This window comes from Rhinopithecus bieti, unplaced genomic scaffold (genome assembly GCF_001698545.2).
Source record: "Rhinopithecus bieti isolate Rb0 unplaced genomic scaffold, ASM169854v2 scaffold_51905, whole genome shotgun sequence".
Taxonomy (NCBI): domain Eukaryota; kingdom Metazoa; phylum Chordata; class Mammalia; order Primates; family Cercopithecidae; genus Rhinopithecus; species Rhinopithecus bieti.
Window position 1 is genome coordinate 1,574,472 of NW_016821253.1, and position 23,844 is coordinate 1,598,315.

At 49.7% G+C, this 23,844-nt stretch overlaps 1 protein-coding gene across 1 annotated transcript in view; it reads right to left on the reverse strand.

Annotated features, from left to right (window-relative positions):
* PXDN (peroxidasin) overlaps positions 1-23,844 on the reverse strand; it is a 110,677-nt gene that overhangs the window by 24,211 nt on the left and 62,622 nt on the right. Inside the window, exons 7-15 of the mRNA XM_017860278.1 lie at positions 23,087-23,374; positions 22,195-22,376; positions 21,485-21,680; positions 18,193-18,362; positions 10,153-10,425; positions 8,889-9,005; positions 7,478-7,636; positions 5,950-6,062; positions 4,769-4,925 (exon numbers count right to left, since the gene is read on the reverse strand). Coding sequence (XP_017715767.1) covers positions 4,769-4,925; positions 5,950-6,062; positions 7,478-7,636; positions 8,889-9,005; positions 10,153-10,425; positions 18,193-18,362; positions 21,485-21,680; positions 22,195-22,376; positions 23,087-23,374 — 1,655 coding nt within the window. The remainder of the gene's footprint in view (positions 1-4,768; positions 4,926-5,949; positions 6,063-7,477; positions 7,637-8,888; positions 9,006-10,152; positions 10,426-18,192; positions 18,363-21,484; positions 21,681-22,194; positions 22,377-23,086; positions 23,375-23,844) is intronic.

Consider the following 23,844-nt stretch of genomic DNA (forward strand, 5'->3'; position numbering starts at 1 on the left):
CCCCCCCCCCCCGACTGAAACCTGTCCCCTCCTGACAGGGATCTGCCCCTCCTGACAGGAACCTGCCTTCTCCTGACTGAAACCTGCCCTCTCCTGACTGAAACATGCCCCCTTTGGACAGGGACCTACCCCCTCCTGACATATCCCACCTACATAGCACATTAAACACAGACACACACCACATATAGGACATGACACGCACACCACACACAGAAATATGCACCACACACACAGAAGATTATACATACAGATACACACAAAAATCACACATCCATCACACTACACTCAGATACACACCACACACACATCACATTAGACACACATACACACCACACAAATACAACACACCCAGCACATTATAAATAACACACACAGCCCACCAAACATACAGATACACACAACACTATACACACAGATACATACTACACATGCCACACCATAGCACACCACACATACTCATCACACTATGTAAACACACACATACACACACCACACAACACAGACATACACCCCCCAAACACCACATAAACACACAACATGCACAAACACATCAAACCAAACACAGAAACATGTACACACACAATCGCACACCTTATCTACCCCTAATGTTACTGCCCTCGTTCTGGTTCCCTCTTGTCATTCTTTTCTGCTTAATACTAAGTCCCTAGTTGATATTTTACCAAATAATATAAACTAATTCCAACCAACTTTTATTTTAGTGATAAAAACAGCTCTAACCATCTCACGCAATGACATGAACCCCAATAAATCCAAAGTTAATTTCATTTTTCTTCAACATACGCAGTCTTTTGACAGATGCTGACACAGCTCAACACACCCTTACAAAAAGGCTTCTTTCACTTGGCTGCTGGGACACAGCCCTCCATGGGGACCTGCCCCCTCTTGACAGAGACCTGCCCCCTCCTGACTGAAACCTGCCACTTCCTGACAGGGACCTGTCCCCTCCTGCCTGAAACCTGTCCCCTCCTGAATAAAACGGGTCCCCTCATGACAGGGCCTGCACACTCCTGACTGAAATCTGCCCCATCCCGACTGGGACCTAGCCCCCTGACAGGAACCTGCCCCCTCCTGACTGAAACCTGCCCCTTCAGACAGGGACTTACCCCCTCCTGACTGGAAGCTATCCCCTCCTGCCTCAGACCTGTCCCCTCCTGACTGGGATCTACCCCCTCTGACTGAGAACTGCCCTCTCCTGACTGAAACCTACCCCCTGCTGATAGGGACATGCCCCCTCCTGACAGGGACATGCACTCTTTAAACTGCAACCTAACCCCTCCTGACTGGGCAGGGACCTGCCCCCCACCCCACTGAGATCTGCCCCCTCCTGACTGAAACTTACTCTCTCCTGACTGGCACCTGTCACCTCCAGACTGGGAACAGCCCCCTCCTGACAGGAACCAGCCCCAACCTGACAGAAACCAGCCCCAACCTGACTGAAACCAGCCCCAACCTGACAGAAACCTGCTAACTCCTGACTGAAACCTGCTAACTCCTGACTGAGACCTGCTAACTCCTGACTGAGACCTGTCCCCTCCTGACTGGGACCTGCCCTCTCCTGACAGAGACCTGCCCCCTCCTGCCTAAAACCTGGCCCCTGCTGAATGAAAGCAGCTCTCTCCTAACAGGGACCGGCCCCCTCCTGACAAAGAACTACCCTCTCTTGACAGCGACCTGCCCACCCCTGACAGGCACCAGCCCCTCCTGTGTGAAACCTTCCCCCTCCTGACAAGAACCTGCCCCTTCCTGTCTGGAACCTGCCCCACCAGACAGGGACCTGCCCCCTCCTGACAAGGACGTGCCCCCTCCTGACTGAAACCTGCCCACTCCTGACTGGGACTTAGTCCCTTCCTGACAGGAACCTGCCACCTCTTGTCTGGAACCTGCCCCCTCCTGACTGAAACCTGCCCCCTCCTGACTGGGACCTGCCCCTCACTGTGATTTGCTTTCTCCTGGTCTCTTCCTTCCTCCTGAGCACTCCACTTCAGCTGTGGGTTCTCGCACTCTCTCTCTCTTTCTCTCTCTGAGTCAGGTCAGTCCTACCCTTGCTCTCTGTTACCGTCTCTGCATGCGTCCACTGTCCATGTCTTTATGGTCATTCTGCCTTGCCCGCCAGGCCTCTGATGCTGCAGCTCCAGCCCAGTGACCAGGTGTTCTGGTCCTCCACAGCACCTCCCTGTGTGGTTCCATTTCACGCTGTTGTTTTAACATTCCCAACTTGACACCATCGTCCTGACCTCTCCCTACAGTTCACTTCGTGGCTCTAACCACCCACTCCAGGCTTTTCCCTTTTCCATGCTCAAACAGGACTCCTCCATCGCCTCTTCCCCCAGGCTGGCCTCTCCCCAACTGTTTCTGGGTCTCAATCAGTGACACTGGCAGAGCCCAGCAGTTACCCCACAGTGCGAGCCAACTATTGCCAGGCCCCTCAGATCTGCTATTGGCCACGTGCCCAGGGACTGGCCCTGCAGACCCCAGCTGTGGGCCCGGGTGCAGGCACTCCTTCTCCCACTTGGCCGGCACCCTCTGCTGTCCTCCCGGATACCTATCCCGGACACTTCATCCACAACCCAAGCCGAGTCTTAGGAAAGCAGACCGGCTCACGGTGCTCCCTGCTGGGAACTTCCTCATGGCGCCCTGGTATGTCCGCGAGGACAGTCGAACTCTGCAGCCCGGTCAGCACCAGCACCCCGAGGACTGCCCCAGCCCTGTGCTCCCCACCCCCTCGGCACTGGGCTCATTCTGACCCCAGAACCCCACCCCTCTACTCTCCCCGACCAGGCTGCCCCTGCTACCCCCTCATCTCCCCGTGGCTCCTTCTGCTCAGAAATCAATACTCAGGCGAGTGCTGACCCCCTCTGCTTCCCACTCTGACCCACGCCTTGCCCTGCGGTTCCTCGTGGACTCCTCACTATCTGAGTGTGACTGCTCATGTCACTGCTTCTTACTCATCTCTCCATCAGGATCTAACTCCATGGAGCCGAGCGCCTGGCGCACCTGGCTCTGCACCGAGGACAGAGTCCAGCCCACGAAGGCATTTGCTGAATGAATGACCAAGCGGCAGCGACTATCCGTGTAACTGGGTCAACCCAGGGCCCTTCCGAACCACGTTCTTACAACATGTGTTCACACCCAGCTATGGATGGACACCTCCAGCCTGACTTACTTCACCGCTAACAAACATCACAGGCACGTGGATTAGGTGAGCTCGTCGGCTGTTTTGCATATTTGAGGAAGGTACACATGGACAAATCAAATGACTGAAAAGAATTTCAGCTAGGCAGAAACTTTACTTTTGTGTGTATCTCAGAGCCCAAATTTACTAATTTTTGGAATGCAATATTTTTATGCCAATAGGTAGATGAGTCATACAATTTTACATAATTTTGTGACTCTAACATTTCATTCTTATTAATGATTTAAGTGGAATTTGTTTTTCTATAAGCAATGATCACAGAAAATAATCCAAAAGCATTTCTTTATCTACCTTTTATAAAAGAAAAGGAATCCAACCACAATATTAATGACGGTATTTTTGGGGGATGGAATTACGGGTGGAAGATTAAATTTCAGATGTAGTTAATTCATGTTAAGGTGGCATTTTCAAGCAAAAAACAAATATTAATTTAAAATAATCCACCAGTTTTTAAGTTTCATCAACTTAATTTTACATCAACTTTACATTTCACACTCTACATATAACGGGAAAATAAGGTCACTTAAGACTTTTCCTAAATAATTCTGAAAAGTCTTTGAGGAATTCCATTACGGTTCACATTTATGTCTGCCATGTTCACGGCACTGAGTGGGGGTCACTCTTCTTGTCTGTTAACAAGTCCCATGGAGAAGGCAGATCAGTCACAAGGTGAGTGGAAAAGGCAAAACTAGAGTCACAGTGGAGGCCTAGGGGGAGGGCCAGCGCCCGTGGGGAGTGGGGTGATGGCCAGAGGGTCCTTTACCACATGAAGGGGGGTTTGTGCGCGTTCTCAGAGTGCTGTTAACTCTAGGGGGACAGAGTTGGAGTGGGAACACACCACTGATGAGATGCAGGTTTGGGTCACATCATAAAGACTCCATGCAAAGCTAAAGGGTGTGTCACCCTGGTGGCCACAGGAGACACGGAGAAGGGTCAGGGACACATGACGGGCATCACTGGGTCTGTGGGTTGAGAAAGAGGGGCCAGAGCGACCCGGGCCTCTGTTATAAGAACCCGGACAAGGTTGCCAAGGGCCTCGGGGTGAGTGGGATGGAAGCGGTGGGGGGACCAGGATGCAAACTGGCAAATGCAGGTGTGGAGTCAGGATGGCTCTAGGACCACTGACTGGATCTAGGTAAGGCTGCCTATAAGCACCTAGAGGTTCCCACTGAAAGATGCTTCCAGAGCATTCCTGGCCACAGCCCAGGGAGAGAGACACCGCAGCTAAGGAATTGGAATCTCATCAAGCAACCACATTTGCCAAATTATAACTGTAAATTACACCTGGACATTTCTGGACAGATGCGGAAGACCTGAGAGCAAAGCTCTGCCCAGTGGATGGGCAGCAGGGCCTGCAGGTGCCTGAGTGGAGGGGAAGGGCTGGCAAACAGCCTGGCCATGCACCAGGAGAGTGTCCCCACCTGAGAATCACAGGTGCTGTGTCTTCTGAATAATTCTGAACAGCCTAAGCCAATTGGCCTGGGACTGCACTAGGGGCCTGTGGGCTTTCTTTGTGGATACCACGTGGGTAGATGTGGGCATGTAGCATCTTACCGTTCACACTGAGCACCATGCTCACCGAGGCTGACCCAATGGTGTTCCGGGCTACACACTCATAGCGGCCTGCGTCTGCAGGGCCAACGTCATTGATGGTCAAGAATCCTTCAGGGCTGATGTGAAATTTTCCGCTTTCTGTCACCTGAACCCCATCCTGGAGCAAAACAGAATGAAAACAGTAATAGAAGTAAGACTAAGAAGCAGAAGCTGTCTGACCTAGGGTTGGGGGAGGGGAGACATTTGTTAGGATTTGCAAATGGAGAAGCTCCCAGGCTGTGCTCGGATCCATCCAGGCCTGGGAAGGGAAGGAGACATGGTCAGTTCTTCCAATGCCAAGCTGGCGAGATAAACTCTTTCCACATCTCATTCTTCAGGAGAACAGAGCTTGATAGCTTGAGGCAAGGATGATTTTCCAGAACGAGGAGAAGTGGCACCAATGATGACTCCCTTAGACACCCGCCATGGTGGGGGGCCCTACAAAGAGACCCAGGAGTGTCTCAGAAAGAGAGGGCATTGGTCCAAGGGCAAAGAAGGATCAGAGGCAGACACAGAGGGACAGGTGACCTCCCAGCTGAGGCCGGAGCAAGAGCAGACGCCTGGAGTGTGTGCGGCGAGGAAGGAAAGGACGCAGAGATTCACAGGGCAGTGCAGGGATGCGGTGGAGGATGGGACCACCTCCGCTGAGCACACTCCTTCTGTGCGGACCAGTGCGGCCGGCCCTGTGCTCCCGGGAGGGATTTCACAGAAACACGGGTCGTGGTGTGTGAGTGCTGCCCACATTTTCCTATTGAGCTTAATAAAACAGCAAAGAAATGAAATAACAATGTAAACCCTTCCTTATTGATGATGAGACCACAGTTCTGTAAGACAGTTATTCTTTGCTTTTGTTACGGAAAAGATTAAAAAATGCAATGCTCCAAGTTTGTTTTGTTCTTATTAGTAAGGATACCCCGAGAAACCTCAAGGCTTACGATCTGAATGTTTTTCTTTCTGCTACAGAAAGTCTGTAGAGGAAGTGGGCAGGCAGCAGCTGTCCAGCCCATCACACCCCACAGCAGAGGGGAGGCTGGGGCGTGGGCACTGCTCTGCCTACCTTGTTCCAGGTGGTGGGTGGTGTGGGCGCCAGCCCGTCTACCTTGTATCTGGGTGGTGGCTGGCTCGGGCACCGGCCCACCTACCTTGTTCCAGGTGATGGCTGGCTCGGGCTCGCCCTGGGAGCTACACGGGAGCTGCACATTGGCGCCCACCTCCACCGTTGTGTCGCTGGGAATGCTGGCAAACACTGGGGTGACTGGAAGGCAGATGTAGAGAATCCAGGAAAACGAGTCAATGACATCAGAAAACTTCAGAACAAGATCCCCTGCCCTCCATCAGGCCCACCCAGGGATGCTGGCAGCTCGCAGTCAGTTTCAGAACGGGCCCTTCCCTGCCTCCCAGCGGCCTCTGCACAGGGCAGGGGAGCCTGAAAGGTCCCAGGGAAGATCCGCCCGCCTCCCTGTCCCCCAGGGCAAGGAGAGCAAAGTGTAACCAGTGTCTTCCCTGCTCAGAAACAATCAGCCGCAGGGTCCAGGACGGGCGGGCTGCCATGTCCTCCAGCCCCCGCCCCTCACCAATGGCGGGGCAGTCTCAGGCATATGCTGTGCCGCAGGGCCCACGGAGGACAACGAGCTCTGGGGACAGCCCAACTCTCGGAGAAGGAAACAGAGGGGAGCTTCCTCCTCTGAAAGAGCAGGAGCGTGGCTGACTGCGGGGATCGGGGGGCCGCTCAGAAATCTCACCCCCGCATTCTCTACACAGGCACCCAGAGTTCCGCTAGGTCAGGGACGCAAAGGGCAAACCCAAGAAACACAGAGCCAATCCGACGGGTCAGTCGTCAACAGCCTGCTGATGACGGGCCGAGGGAAGCCCCTTCCAGAGGTCCGCAGCGTCTCAGAACATCCCCAAAAGGGACACAAGGAAATCCAGCCCTATCCTCCCCGCACGTCATCTCTGCCCCACTCCCCACAGTCTCCATGACAAGCTCAGGGACTGTGGCCACCTGGACTGCTCCGCTCTGGGAGCCACTCATGCTAACACTGGAGTTAGCCCAGGACGCCTGCAACACGGGGGCTGGGTCAGGGGCCTTCGCTCTTGCAGAGGCCACAATCAGTGCTATGCTGACTCTGTCAGGAGGGATATGAGGTTGCGGGGATCCTTCTCATTGCAGAGAACAGGCAAAGGCAGCATCCAAAAAGGACAAGAGGAAGGCCGGGGTCCAAGGATGAGCGGTAGACGGGAGAGCAACCGGATTTGGCCCTCGTGACACATCATCTGGGGTCTGTGCCTTGGGAGCGGACTTGATTAGACTGTGTTCCTTAAACAACCACCCCGGAAAGGGCAGTTCGAAACAACCCTTTTCTAAAATAATCTTAATTAACCAAGGGAAAAAAACCAAATAGACTTGACTTTAACAAGTCAATCTTATCCAAGTTCAAAACAATCATCACTGAAAAATAAGCAAATGTTTTCATCAGCTAAAGGGACAGAGACTGAATGAGCTACTACGCAGACACCTTGGGGGCACAAGCACAATGACGGTGCATAAAACGCAGAGAGAAGAGCCAACGCTTTATAACGAAGAATAATACTAAGGTCAGCTGCAGAATCTGTGTTTCCTGATAACCGATCTGAGAAAATCAATTCAGTCCACAACCTCCTGGCACCTACCTCTGGGCTGCACAGTCAGGTGGGCCACGACCTTCTGGGAGCCGATGATGTTGACAGCCTGGCATTCGTACTGGCCCTGGTCGTGGAGGGCAACCCCGGAGATTCTAAGTGTTCCCGATGACAGGACCAGGTGCCGCCGGTCCACGGAGAGCTGGCTCCCTGCAAGGGCATGGGTCCATTACACTGGACACTCGGACGTATGGAGAACTCCTGTTCTCAAACTGACAGCATCACAGAAGCTTGTCTCCACCCGGGTCGGGGCGCCGAATAATTCGGCTTGGCCCTGCATAAGCAAATCTTTGACTCCCCAGCAGACACCATGGTGATACCTGAATGTCCCCACACCCGTAACTCAGAGAGGGGTTGACAGGGGCAGAGAACAGAGGGAAAAGCATTACACAGGGAGCCAGGAAGATGTGGGGACTCGGGGGGCTCTAGGGGGGGCGGATGGCCGGCTGAGAGAACCAGGACAGGGAGCCAGGAGGATGTGGGTACTCAGGGGGTCTGAGGGGGTGGATGACCAGCTGGGAGAACCAGGGAGAGGACTGAGTGCTGGAGATGATGAAGAGTCAAGTGAGGCCCCAGCACGTTCCTTTTGGGGATAAGTCTCTTCTGTTCTGCCCATAACTGCCTGAGAAAAGGGAAGTCCAGGGTGTATGATGCAGGCACAGGCCTCCTCCCCAAAGACTCCTGGGTGGGGCCCCTCAGAGGGATGAAGGGATGGGCTGGCCATCTGGTGCCAGCTGGAGTGGACAGGAGGTCTCAGGGCCACTGCCTGCATCCGAGGACAGGAACCAGGAGGTCTGCGTAGCTCCTTCTCCAGCAGTTTCAGCTCCTGCCCTCATCCCAACCCCCATCCAGGCTGTGCCTTTACGCAGTAACATGCCCAGTGACCTTCCCACTGAAGGAAGAGAGCTAGGACTATGGGCAAAGAATGTGATGAAAGGTCGCGACGCTGAACGGGGAGGTGACAGCGAGGGCTCTGGGAAGCAAGGTCAGAGCAAAAGCTGCTTGTCTGTTTCAATATAGTCCATGACTGTTTCCAGAAAATTCTATCCTCCACGCAAATAGATTCCTTCAAGATGCTACTTAAAAGCATGACCTAGAGACTATCTGAAACAAGGCAGGTGTGAGGGAGTCAAAGGCAGGAACCCCAAGTCTCTTCTGTAATGACAGAGCTTCTTAGAGTTTCCTGCCATGATGTCCATGAGGGACAGCCACGCATGGACAGGAAGCTGCGGGGGGTGTGCAGACACCCCTGCGCTTCCCAGTGCCTTGGTCCTGTGGAATCCAGTCCCAGCTCAGCCCTGTCCAGAACACATTGGGGGTTGCCTGGGCACGGTGGAAAAGTGTGCTTCCTGTGTCTGTGGCTGCGGAGGGAGCAGGCAAAGGCCTGGGGCCTGGCTCTTACCTCCCTTGGTCCAGGCAATGACAGGCGGCGGATTGCCCTTGGCTTCACACTGGAAATCCACAGTCTGGCCCTCGATGACGACTCTGTCCTGAGGCGTCACAGTGAACTGAGGAAGAGCTTCCGGAGAGAAAGCATTCGAAACAGGACATGTAAAAAGCAGCATGGGGTAAAAACGCCACCAGGAAAATGACCACAGTCTTGGCAGACACCTGACGATTAGGAGCGATGTCTACAACGAAGAGTCAGAAAGAGGCAGAGGGCACAGCAGAAGATGGGAGCGAAACAGAAAGAAGATGAAGGATGGGTGAGTTCTCAGCATCACCCTGGAAAGCACACAAAGACTGTTCAACCACACTGTCAGCTGCAATGCACACAGGGCACAGATGAGGCCACACTGAAGCTTGTGGACACCAGGCCGACTTACAACGATTCCTCTCAATCCTCACCCTAAACTAGTATTTGCAAATGCTTAAAAAATGCCATCTGATATAGCTGTGTGCGATGACAGTGGTTATTATCAATGGATGAAAAACGTAATTTACAGAACAGTATTGTCTGGTATGATTCCATTTTTATACAAGTAACAGCCACAAAAAAAGTAAATCCATGTAACACAGCTGCATTGCTGTAAGTCCAAATAAAACCAGAAAGATTCTCGACAGATTGCCAGTGAGACAGCAAAGGGTTGAAGAGAGGCTGGCAGAAGGAAGTGATTTCTCTATCTCTAATATCATCTCTAATAATTTATCTTTTGCACTTCTGTATTGTTTGAATGTTTTCCAACACAGTCCCACTTCACAAGAACAACTCATTTTACAGTCTATTAAGCAATGTAGAAATACACGGCAGAAGGCGTAAAACGATGAATGCTCCCAGGAGACTACATCCAAAACTGATCTTAAGGAAGGATTCAAAGCTGTCTGTAAGGTGTATCAACCACCTTACTGCACATGTGCACGCATGCACGCACACACACACACACACACTCACTTATCCGACAGACACTGCTGCTGGCCAGATGCTGGAGGTACAGAGACACCACAGCCAGGACACAGAGCCCGTCCTACTGAGCCTTCTGATCCAAAAATCTACAAATTGCGATCGTCTGTAGGTAGTCCAATGGGGGTGTAATGGATAAAAATAAACCGAGTGAAGTGGACAGGGCAGAGACTCTATGGAGCGTTGGTGGGTACGGCCGTGTGAACTGGTGAAGCGGGGAGGAACGGGCTGAGCCCTGGCTCTGGCACAGAGGATGGATACCCACCCTGGACGATGATGAATGCAGTGGCATGGACGCTGTCAATGCTGTTGGTCGCAGAGCATGCATACTCTCCGCTGTCCTCCTGGACGACGTTCTGTATGTAAAGCCCGCCAGAAGGTGTGATGTTCACTCGCGGGTCGACAGGCAAGGGTGTGCGGTCACCTCTCGTCCAGGAGATTCGCGGCGGGGGGTGGCCTGTGGCGCTGCACTCCAGCGTGACGCTCTCCCCAACCAGCACCTCTGTATTCTGTGGCTGGATTACAAAAGTGGGTCGAGCTGTCACAATTAAACAGAAATTCTCAATTAATTTCTCCCGGTTTGACATGGTTTTGCTTGATTTTCCTATGTCAGGCTATTAATTCTATTTACCACCAAAATAGGGTAAAACAAACATAATGTAACTGCATATTTTCTTTTTAAAGAAATGTGCAGACAATAAAAATGGTTCACAGCCTCGGGTCAAACCAATTCAGGCCACCTGAGCAAAGTGAGCAACCAGGGCTGGTTAGGAAGAGCTAACGAGGAAGGGCTTTTTCTTAAAACGTGCTGAACTCCATGGAGGATCCTTATTTCTAAATAAAATACATTATGTCAGTCTTGTTAGACCTCGCTAGTAGTTCCTACTGGCACAAATTATTGTTAGTGAAGTATATTTAGAGTATACAAAATATCAAATTTACTCATAAAAGTGCAAATTAAAAGTAAGCAAGAAATAATATTTTCAAATTTAAATCCAGAAAAAAGCCCTACAATCAGGAACGTGTTTCATGCGTGAGTTTGTGTGCAAACAGAACTCTCCCACGCTGGTAGTGGGAGGGCGCCCTGGCCCAGCCCACCTGCAGAGACGTGGCCATGCACACCAGCACTGAACATGTGCACACTCTACTGCCCAGAAATTACCCGGCTAAACAAAAGCCAGCAAAAGACAAGAAATAACTAAGATTAGAGCATAATTGAAGGAGACAGAGACACGAAAAACCCTTCAAAAAAAAAATAAATGCATCCAGGAGCTGGATTAATTTGAAAACATTAACAAAATACATATTTTGTTAATCTGTTTGACAAGCAGATTACATAGACTGCTAGCCAGACTAATAAACAAGAAAAGAGAGAAGAATCAAACAGGATAAAAAATGATAAAGGGGATATCACCCCTGACCGCAAAGAAATACAAACTACTATCAGAGATTACTATAAACGGCTCTACACAAATAAACTAGAAAATCTAGAAGAAATGGGTAAATTCCTGGACACTTACACCCTCCCAAGAGGGTGTTCAACTAGGAAGAGAGGAACTCAAACTGTCTCTGTTTGCAGACGACATGATTGTATATTTAGAAAACCCCAACATCTCAGCCCCAAAACTCAAGCTTACAAACAACTTCAGCAAAGTCTCAGGGCACAAAATCAATGTGCAAAAATCCCAAGCATTCCTCTACACCAACAACAGACAAGCAGAGAGCTAAACCATGAGTGAACTCCCATTCACAATTGCTACAAAGAAAATAAAATACCTAGGAATACAACGTACAAGGGACATAAGGACCTCTTTAAGGAGAACTAGAAACCACTGCTCAAGGAAATAAGAGAGGATACAAACAAATAGAAAAACATTCCATGCTCTTGGATAGGAAGAATCAATATTGTGAAAATGGCCATACTGCCCAAAGTAATTTATAGATTCAATGCTATTCCTATCAAGCTACCATTGACTTTCTTCACAGAACTAGAAAAAACTGCTTTAAATTTCATATGGACCAAAAAGGAGCCCATATAGCCAAAACAATCCTAAACAAAAAGAACAAAGCTGGAGGCATCAGACTACCTGACTTCCAACTATACTACAAGGCTACAGTAACCAAAACAACATGACAGTGGTACCAAAACAGATACACAGACCAACAGAACAGAACAGAGGCCTCAGAAATAACACCACACATCTACAACCATCTGATCTTTGACAAACCTGACAAAAACAAGCAATGGGGAAAGGATTCCCTATTTAATACATGGTGCTGGGAAAACTGGCTAGCCATATGCAGAAAACAGAAACTGGACCCCTTCCTTTATCCTTATGCAAAAATGAACACAAAGATGGGTTAAAGTCTTAACCATNCATCAGACTACCTGACTTCCAACTATACTACAAGGCTACAGTAACCAAAACAACATGACAGTGGTACCAAAACAGATACACAGACCAACAGAACAGAACAGAGGCCTCAGAAATAACACCACACATCTACAACCATCTGATCTTTGACAAACCTGACAAAAACAAGCAATGGGGAAAGGATTCCCTATTTAATACATGGTGCTGGGAAAACTGGCTAGCCATATGCAGAAAACAGAAACTGGACCCCTTCCTTACACCTTATACAAAAATTAACTCAAAGATGGGTTAAAGTCTTAAACATAAAACCTAAAACCATAAAAACCCTAGAAGAAAACCTAGGCAATAACATTCAGGACATAGGCACGGGCAAAGACTTTGTGACTATAACACCAAAAGCAATTGCAACAGAAGCCAAAAGTGACAAATGGAATCCAATTACACTAAAGAGCTTCTGCCGAAGAAAAGAAACTATCGTCAGAGTGAACAGGCAACCTATAGAATGGGAGAAAATGTTTGCAATCTATCCATCTGACAAAGGTCTAATATCCACAATCTACAAGGAACTTAAACAAATTTACAAGAAAAAAACAACCCCATCTAAAAGTGGGTTAAGGATATGAACAGACACTTCTCAAAAGAAACTTATGTGGCCAAGAAACATATAAAAAAAGCTCATCATCACTCGTCATCAGAGAAATGCAAATCAAAACCACAATGAGATACCATCTCATGCCAGTTAGAACAGCAATCATTAAAAAGTCTGGAAACACATGCTAGCAAGGATGCAGAGAAATAGGAATGTTTTTACGCTGTTGCTGGGATTGTAAATTAGTTCAACCATTGTGGAAGACAGTGTGGCGATTCCTCAAGGATCTAGAACCAGAAAAATAATTTGACCCAGTGATCCCATTATTGGGTATACACCCAAAGGATTATAAATCATTCTACTCTAAAGACACATGCACACGTATGTTTACTGTAGCACTATTTACAATAGCAAAGACTTGGAACCAACCCAAATGCCCATCAGTGATAGACTGGATAAAGAAAATGTAGCACATACAGACCACAGAATACTATGCGGCCATCAAAAAGAATGAATTCATGTCCTTTGCAGGGACATGGATAAAGCTGGAAACCATCATCCTCAGCAAACTAACACAGGGACAGAAAACCAAACACTGCATGTTCTCATTCAAAAGTGAGAGCTGAACAGTGAGAACACATGGTCACAGGGAGGGGAACATCACACACCGGGGCCTGTCGGGGGTTTGGGGGAAAGGGGACAGACAGCATTAGGACAAATATCTAATGCATGCGGGGCTTAAAAACCTAGACGACAGGTTGATGGGTGCAGCAAACCACCATGGCACATGTATACCCATGTAACATACCTGCACATTCAGCACATATATCCCAGAACTTCAAGTAAAATTTAAAAAATACATATATTCTGCTAGAAACTTAATCCATAGCTATTTTTACAAGCACATAAAATGTCCTATGTCCAAATAAATTTTTGTTTGGGCCAGACGTGGTGGCTCACGCCTGTAATCCCAGCACTTTGAGAGGCTGAGGTGGGCAGATCACCTGAGGTCAGGAGTTCGAGACCAGCCTGGCCAACATGGCAAAACCCTGCCTCTACTAAAAATACAAAAACTAGCCAGTATGGTGGCGCACACCTGTAGTCCCAGCTACGCGGCAGGCTCAGGCAGGAGAATCACTTGAACCAGGGAGTCAGAGGTTGCAGTGAGCTGAGAACTCACCACTGCACTCCAGGCTGGGCAAGAGCGAGACTCTGTCTAAATAAATAAATAAATAATAAATTTGTGTTTGTTTTCCTTTTGCCCTGTTCTTTGTTCAGGTCAACCATCCTTATCCATGCTAAAATTCAGAAAAGTCCAAAAATCATTATTTTTTCATAACTTATTTGTTTGGAAAACTTGATCTACCTAGCATGAGGCTACTTATGGCCTTTATTCTACTTTCTGTGAATATCCATAGAGTTTGCTATAGGATATTAATACACTGATTACAGGGTACTATCCCAGACGCTGCTGACCGTCTGAATTGGTATGTGGATTTTACACGATGCTACCCTTCCAAAAATTTCCCCAAGTTCCTGAATATCAAAAGGTATCTGGCCCAAAGGCTTTTGAATAAAGCACACAGAACTGTGATAGCTAAAGATTTGGAAAAAAATCTAAATTCACTCCAAAAGGGAACTTCTTAAATAAATTCAGGGTACATTTAGATCATGGAATTCTATGCAGTTATAGAAAGAAAGAAAGAAACCTGATGTTATCAAAAGTGAAAGACTAGAAAGATTTCTAAGCTATCATCTAAGAAAAATCACTTGCCTCAAATATGCTTACTTTTTTTTTGTATACACACAGGGAAGAAACTACTAAGCATTTCGGGAAGAGGGGAAGGGAAGAGGAATTGAATGCATGACGAAAAGAGCCAGGAGGACGACTTCCTGCCTTTTTATATATGTTAATATGTAAGCTGTGTTAGTCAAATATTTAAGTATAAATTACAAAAAATACAGACATGACATTTAATATTAGCACTTCTATCAGAATAACAAATTGGAAACCATGAAGCTACTCACAGAAGGAGGAGCGCCAAAGTCAAAGTCGGCCTCGAGGGCATTCGCAGACCCTTATAACTTAAATTGAGCCTTAAAGAGCCTCATGCGATACAGAAGACAGGACACAGATCCACAGAGGCCCACGAAGAGAAGTTCGACAGAAAACCGAACAGCTGCATCCCCGCAGTGCTGTGCCCTCAGCATGAGAAAGAACTAACTTCAAAACCTGCCTGCCCTACCCAGGGAACGACGCTCAGTACAGGAGACAAACAAATCTCATGTAAGTGTTGTTCACCAAAATCTGGTCCTCACATGAGCTTGCTGCCCAGCTCCCCCCACGTCAGGCAGAAGGAAGGTGATCCCCGACAGAAGAGCTGAGATAAACAAAGGAAGGACAAAGGCAGTGGGAACCACGTGGATGCATCCAGACAAACACTGGAAGAACAAAATCATAACGTTTATCGGTTAAAAAAAAAACAAGGCCGGGCGCGGTGGCTCACGCCTGTCATCCCAGCACTGTGGGAGGCCAAGACGGGCAGATCACGAGGTCAGAAGATCGAGACCATCCTGGCTAACACGGTGAAACCCCGTCTCTACTAAAAAATACAGAAAACTAGCCAGTCGAGGTGGCGGCGCCTGTAGTCCCAGTTACTCGGGAGGCTGAGGCAGGAGAATGGGGTGAACCCGGGAGGCAGAGTTTGCAGTGAGCTGAGGTCCGGCCACTGCACTCCAGCCTGGGCAACAGAGCGAGACTCCATCTCAAAAAGAAAAAAAAAAACCAGAACTAAGCACGTCAACTCAGCGGGATGAACACATGTTAGAGGGGAAGGTTATACTAACTTTAGGCTTTGGCAATTTAAGAATGCATGTAAAATTTTCTAGGCTAACCACTAAAAGAACAGAAATGGGCATATAGTGTCCAAACTGGTAGTGGCAAGCAAATATGAAAAATAATTATTTCCAACTAAAGCAAAAAACAGAAAAGTTTGGACAAACAGTTCAAAATAAGAGGTAGAATTTATAAATCTCATATTGTTAACTACAATAAACATATTTAAATGGATTAACTTTAAGGAAAACTTAGGATTTTAAAAAAATTTCTAGCTCTGTGTTATTTACATTAAACATCTCAAACATGTGTACGTGGAAGGGCTCGGAGAAAAATGGTGGGAAAAGATACACCTGACGATACAGATCAAGTAGAGGCTGCTTTTACGTATCTTACAACAAATTTACCTTGAAGCAAAAAGCACTGATAGAAGTGTTATTGATCAAAAATGTAATGCATCAGAAAGATAAAAACTACAAACTTTTCATATGCCCCTAATCACAGAGCTTCAGGATAATGGGTGCGATATGCCCCTTTATGGCCCACGGAGACCTACACGTCACTCTATTCCTATTACTATACATTATTACCATAGTCTGCAACAGCAGTTGGCCATTTTTTTTCTGTAAAGGGCCAGACTGCTCCTGTTTTAAGTTCTAAAGGCCACACAGTTTCGTTGCTACTCCTCAACTCTGCCATGGTAGCATACAAGCAGCCATAGACATTGTGCAAAAGAATGAGTGTGGTCATGCTCCAAGAAAATCATAATCATAGACAGTGACGCTTGAATTTCTTCTAGCTGTCATGTCGTCATAAGATACTGTTCTTTTAAAAGTTTTGATCATTTAAAATTGTAGAAAAGTATTCTTCATTCATACACCTTAGGGAAAACAGGCAGTAGGCAGGTGTGGACCGCAGGCTGTCGTGTGTCAGCCCGGCCCAGGCTTCCGGGCTTCTCCGGGCTGGTTCCCCCATGCTGCAGTCACTCCCTGTGCACCGGATGGCGGGAGGCCCTTCATTTGTACCTGAGGGAGCTACACCCACATGTTCAGACTAGTATACTAAATAGGGCTGTATTCCTGAGAAAGACCCAAGAATTCAGATCAAAAGGAGCGAAATTTGGAACTCTCAAGCCATAAAGAGCTGGCTAAATATTCCTGTCCAGGAATCGATCAACGTACTCGCACAGTAACTCTCCTAAGTAGTTCATTACTCATAATCCATGGTTATTCTCCTTTGTCTGTAACACATACTTAACAGTACTACATAACTTTTTGTTCCTATTTTGTGGATTTTTTAATGCCTTAAAAACAGAGCCCAGGCTCCTTCTGGGAGCAGCGGTTGTGTCTTCACTTCTCTGCACAGGCCCACAGCACTGACTTCGGAAAGATGCTGAATGCCTTGTGCTGAACATGTGGAAGGTTTTTGATTAAGGCCTTTGATTCTGCAGTACTCTATCATTGGGCTTTCCTTTGAACAGAAATGTGAGAGCCAGGAATTCTCAGCCATCGGTACCTGTTGATTGTGTCTATGCTGGGATGTACCAGGTGATGCAGAGATTAGGCCAATTAAGGAGCAGGCACTTAAACAAGAAACACCAAACCACTTACATTGCCAAACAAAACGTTTTATAACCATAATGGCCTGAAATACAAAATACCAGGGCAACAGCGACCCTGGTGTGATTTGTGGCTGAAGCTAAAGGAAGCCAGAAGGTTTCAGAGAGGAAGTTACACCTGCAGCCTCCCTGGGTAAGGGCTCCGACTCTACTGGCTTCCACACAGGAGGACAGGCAGACCCGTCCAGGGGCGTGAAGGGATCCGCATCGTTTCCCAGAGCCGTGAGGTACACCCAACGCCTCACTCCGCTGTTCTGCAAGGGCCCAGCTCCTCTTCTGAGCAATGGCCACAGATAACACAGGTGGATCAGAGCGGAGTTTGCAACCTGGTGGGACCCAGATGGATGAGAGGCCACAGCTGGACTTGATGTGGCTGAGACCAGTTTTTAAACGTTTTAAATTTAGGTGCCATTATCTTAAACATGAAAATATTGGATAAAAATCTAGAATTGTGGTTCCTTTTACATAATCCAAGCCCTTCGCAAAATAGAGACCTTGTTACCACATGGCAACAGCTAGCTGTGCCTGAGTAGCTGTCCCTTCAGAGGGCGCCTGGGTGGTGGGGTCAGTGGGTCGGGGGCGGCACAGTCTCTCCAGGTTCCCAAGGCCCTCTCTCCATGGGCTGGCCTCACAGCATGGACTGCCCCAGCTGTGTGGACTATGAGTGTGTCCCCAGATGAGGGGCTAACTGGGGACCACAGCACCGCTCACGGATCATCTACGACCCTGCGCTTCGAAAGCTCTGTGAGCCAGCCCTGTGTTGCAGCTTCAACTTCAGACTTCAGTGTTCATTCTTGTTTTACTGAGTTGGGGTGCAAGGAAAGAAGGCAGATACTGAGGCACGACAATTCTGGGCGGAACCCAGGTGTGAAATGCCCGCCACATACCTGGAGACCCGAAGTACCTGAGGGTCACCTCTTGCGTCTTCACCTCTCCGGCCACGTTCTTTGCCATGCACTGGTAGATACCCTGGTCCGTCTCCTGTGTGTTCTGGATCATCAGGGTCCCATCGTCCAGCAAGTTGAGGCGGGAATCTGTCTTCATGCTCAGCTCGTTACTACAAAGACAGAAATTTGGTCTGGTCAAGCTGTTGAAAGCAGAAAGACGTACCTCACCCATCCCCAGCACAGGGGTTTCCAGTCTTGCAGCAGGTGTATCAGAGCTCGTGCGAGCGACAGCTCACCTTCCAGGGGCTCCTCCTTCCTGACAGTCCCTGACCTAACAGGCAATTCTGAAAAGGGGACCGTGTATTCACACATCTCATTCACTCAGATACTTATCCTTAGTATTCACGTGTTCAATCTATCTACATGTTTTAAAGTGTTCCTAATTCCAAAGGAGAAAAAGCAATGAACAAAATGGAAAAAATTCCAAGGAAACATTTTCTTTTGTTTCTGGTGAATTAACTAAAAGGGTAGAAACATTTTACATTACTAAAAGCCGAAGATATACCTACGTGTATTTTATTTTTTTATTTTAGAGACAGAGTCTCACTCTGTGGCCCAGGCTGGAGTGCAGTGGTATAACCATGGCTCACTGCAGCCTCAGCCTCCTGGGCTCAAGCGCTCCTCCTGCCTCCAGCTCTGAAAGTGCTGGGACTGCAGGAGTGTGCCAGGCCTCTCTATCTGTATTTTAACAAACAGTGCCTGCAAGCTGCTAGCTGGCCTCTGTCTGGGATCTGGGAGGAACCTGTGGAGCTGTACCATGAACAGGCCAGGACACGGGTGACCTCACCTTCACATGGCTCGGTCAGTCCTCGGGCAGCAATGACCTCCCCTGGGGCCATGCTGCATCCCACACACTTCGGGCAGCCAAGGAAAGCTGCAACACCTTTACCCTAATGCTCAGTCCTGCCGCTTCTCACCCTCACCCCACCTGTAACTTCGCTTTAGTTCCCTTTATACAGAAGCAGGTGAAGAGGAGAGAGGTGACATTGGATGCCACTGAGATCACAGTCTATGGCAAGTGTGAGGACTGAGTAAGAACAGCCAGGCACGGAGCCCTCTGAGAATGCAGATGGGCCTACGAGAACTCCTGCTTCCAGATCATCAAGACAGACAAGGCCTCTGTGAAACAGAAACTCACTACCTTAGTGCACGAGATTCATCATCTTCCATGCGAGTTTCCTAAGGAATGTGTGGAGCCTGGGTCCACGACCCATGCTGGGTCGTTCATGCAGGAGGAGCAGCCCCCACACTGTGCAAAAGCACTTTCCCACGACCGCCCTCAGAAACCTGCCAGCGCGCTGCCAAACCATTAGGGATGCTCTCGAAAGACCAACACCCACCTTCTCCCAAATCTTCCTCATGCTCTCCTCTGCCTGGCACCAATCCCCCAACCTGCAATCTGTCCTTACTCACAGGGCTTGCTAGACGGAAGCAATGTCAGCTTAGGCCCGATAAATAAGACTCTCTCTGATGTGGCCCAATCCCCTGCCCAGAAACATAGCGAGCCAGCAGGTGAGGCTGGCCTGGAGGTGATTCTGGATGTTAGGTAAGGCCAGCTGGCAGGCAGGTGAGGCCAGCAGGTGAGACTCCAGCTGGTGGAGGGCAGAACCCAGCACAGGTCACCAGGCCTCAGGACTTCGGCTCTAGCTCTGCCATATTTAGCTGTGAGATTTCAACTTTGGGCATCAATTTTTTCCTATATTAAATGTAGGTGTGATGGACTGGGGCCAAATTTATGCTTCCCTGACTTTTACATGCACACAACATAATATACTGCAGAATTCCTCCAGTGTTCTCTGGATTTTAAATCTCATCTACTTGGGAGTCATCCAAGACAAGAACTGTGAACAGAGTGACGGCACCTTATAGGCTCCTTGTCCGGCACTGCAGCCAAGGTCAACATGACCTTTCAGTCATGAGGATAACAAAATCTAGAGCTGGAACAACCTCCCATGTCCTCTTCAGCATGGACACATCTTCCCATTCTGTTCGTGACAACTGGGGACAGCCAGTTCCTTGCTCCTGTCCATCTCTTCTATAAACACCGCCTTGCCCGAGAGCCAAGCCCAGCCCAGTTTGCCTCTGGAGTCTGGAACAATGACTCAGTGTGTGCCTCATCTATCTGCCCGAGTATCACAGGGCTCACATCTCAGACGCATCCCTCTTGCTCCCTCATGACTAAACATGGCCAGAGAGGAGCAGCGCAGGAGCGCTGGGGCTGGGCCGGCAGGAGGAGCTCCTTCAGAAGCTGTCCTCACGCAGGCAGATGGGAGAAGCCAGGACATGGTGGCTTTACTTCAGGATTTTCTTTTAAGGATTCCTTTCAAAAGGTCACTTTGAAAGTGCTCCACTCCAACTCAGGACCCTCAGTGATTGGACCCCAGGTGCCTTAAAGCAATCCGACCTCATTCTACCTAGGCCTCTCTGCACCTGCACCATGGGTCCTGCCCCACACACGCCCCTTGCACTCCTTTCACCTCCTCCCACCTCCCACCTCTCCCCATAGACTCCATTACTCCTTCACCAACACGGCCCCAGCTCGCAAACCTGAGCGGGGCAGGGGTGCTCCCCACACCTGGGATCACAGGTGCGGCTTGCTGCTGGAACACATGTGATGGTCAGCGGTAGGACTTCCTTCTGTCGCTCTGACAGCCAGGAGCCGGGACCGTCTTAGCCTCAATAGGCCCACACCATGTTTGTGGACACAAGGGGAGATTTTCTTTGTTTGGGAGACAAGTTAGATCCACACGGGAGCTGAGCAAACTTGTGTCAGCAGCTGCATGGTGCTCATCTCCTGAAGACGCCGTCCCAGCAGAAGTCAGGGCCCCTCCCACACCCACTCAGGTTGGTCACAATGCCCCAGGTCAAGGCTGCCAACAACAGTGACCAGAGCAAACAGGCTGCTGCCAGAGGTCAGTGGGCAGGGAGAGAACAACCAGCACGCTCTCCCTCCCTCCCACTGGGTAGGGCCGCAGTGACGCGTTGCCCGGCCAGGACACCCCTGTGCTGCCCAGGAGAGAGTGGGGAAGGGGCCCGAGCCTGGCAGAAACGTCGTCACACCCCCTGCCATGTAAGACCAGAAAAGAGCAGAAATATTTCATCCCGTGTACTTTTCCCTACGTGGTGGGGGAAGAGTGGATGTGGGCCTTGGTGGGGAGTGAGGTGCGGTTTGGGTGTCCAGGTATAACTCTGAGAGATGTGTGGGGGACATTTCTGTTTGGCCCCAACTCACTTGTTTCGCAGCCAGATGATCTCAGGCTTGGGGTTGCCTTCGGCTCGGCAAGTGAAGTACACGGTGTTCCCCGAGGTCACGTCTGCATCCTGGGGCTCGGATGTGATCCGGGGCCTTTCTGTGCCCAACAAGAAAACGGAAACCTTTTTAGTGTAAACCATGACATGAAAATAAACGACAACCCACGTTGAGTCCTCTGTATCCAAGAGATACAGATGCCCAAAGGTGTAATTCAGCCATAAACATCCCCCACAAAATTGCCAGACCGGCTTCTCTACAGCCCCGTCTATGGTGCGGATCCACATGATGTCTGCGCCAAGGGGCGCCACGTTCTGACCACCTGAGGGACAGGCTGGCTCAGAGCCGGGCAGATGAGCCCCAAATGACAGCCTTCGGCATCCCCTCAAGGCCCTTCGGGAAAGCCAAACACCAGGGAGAGTGGATTCGCCACAGGTCACTATGTTCAGTGAATAAAAGACAAAAAATCGTACTCTGTAGATAAAGCATCGCTGAAAGAATGTCTCTAAAAGCACAGGCAGGTGGCAGACACCACAGCTGGAGCAACTCCCAGCCTCCCTCCTCCACAGCTGTCCCGCCCTTCACCCTCCACCCTGGACAAGGGGAAGAACGGCCTCTCCCGCCTCCGGCATGCCCATGACTCCACACAGCTTCCACCAGCCACCCGAGGGCTGACGGCTTTCAGGGGACACCTGAGGGCTGACGGCTCCCAGGCTCCTGCCCCTGGCGGCCGCTCCGGAGCCCCAGGCCTGCACAGGGAGCGGCCATCTCTAAGGCTCCCTTCAGCAGCCGTGAGGGCACCACACTGAGGGCGGGCCTAGGCTCCCATCTCTGCCTCATCACCTCAGCGTGCAAATCTGTCTCCATGTACATGCTGTGAGCATCACAAGAAGAAAAACACAACCACACGCAGGTGTGCACAAGTAAGTGCCTGCAGTGGGGCAGACACAAGCGCAGGTATGAGTGTGTGTGTGCACTGGAGCTGACTCTGCTCAGCGCTGCCATTCTGCCTGGCAACCAAAACAAAGGCCCTTGGACCCAACTGGGGGCTGTCAGCAAGGGCTCCTCCTGGATGGCCTCCTTCCGTCTCCCCAGCATTGCACAGCCCAGGTCGCAAGGCTGGGGTAGCTCTGCCCAGCCCTCCCCGTGCTCCCACATCACTCTGGGAACCGTGCCTCCTCTTCTCTCTCCTCTGCGGCACTGGAGCCCTTGGCTTTATGGAGGTTCTCATCCCTCCGGCCTTAGTCCGGCCTCCCCGCCTCCCTCACACACTCCCCAATTCCCTCTCCCTAGGGCTGCCAGAAAGCTCCTCCTAGAATACAAACATCATCCCAACGTTCTGTAAACCCTCCCATGGCTCCCCATCACCACAAAATCAAAATAAGCTTTCACTGCTTTCTTCATTATTTAGGCTGCACAACCCTGCAGACATCCTAAAACCCACCTAATTGTACCCCTGAACAAGGTGAATTGTCTGGCACGGCAACAACACCTCCATAAAGCTACTATAAAAAACAAGAACAATCACTGACAGCCAAATTGGAGTAAGGAGTAAAAGTATGACGACATCTCCAAGGGCACAACCTCAGGAGCATTAGCGGCAACGACAGGGCCTCGGCTGATTCATGGGGACTCGCACGGCTTAGCAGAGCTGCCAAGTTGGGCAGCACAGGTCCCTGGGCCCCCCGAGCACCGAGGGCCTTCCCTTCAGGGACGCGTGGGGCAGCTCCTTCCATCAAGGGCCGTTTCTGGAGCTGCTGACAGGCAGTGCCCTGCAGAGCTGAGGGCGGAGTCTGCGTCCGGGGTGGGGAAGCAGTGCCGTCAGGCAGCTGCACAGGGGTCTGGGCCTCTTTTGCTCCCCAGGCTAGAAACCTGAGTGGTGTAGTACCCCCAGCCACCAGGCAGCGCTCAGTTCTAACTGCCCCTGCCATAGCTCCATCAAGAACTGAGCTAGAAGAAACTTAAAAAAAAAAACTATGTATTTTTGTCATATTATAAAACCATCACACAGGGAGATCCTTTCACCTTACCAAAATAAACAGCCGTGTGTATATGTCTATAAATGGTGTGTGTGGATAGTGTGTTCGTGTGTATGTGCGTGTGTGTGGTTTGTGTCTGTGTGTCTATAAATGGTGTGTGCATGTGTGTGTGGTGAGTGTGTGGATGGTGTGTGTGTATGTGCGTGTGTGGTTTGTGTCTGCGTGTCTATAAATGGTGTGTGCATGTGTGTGTGGTGTGTGGATGGTGTGTGTATGTGCGTGTGTGGTTTGTGTCTGCGTGTCTATAAATGGTGTGTGCATGTGTGTGTGGTGAGTGTGTGGATGGTGTGTGTGTATGTGTGT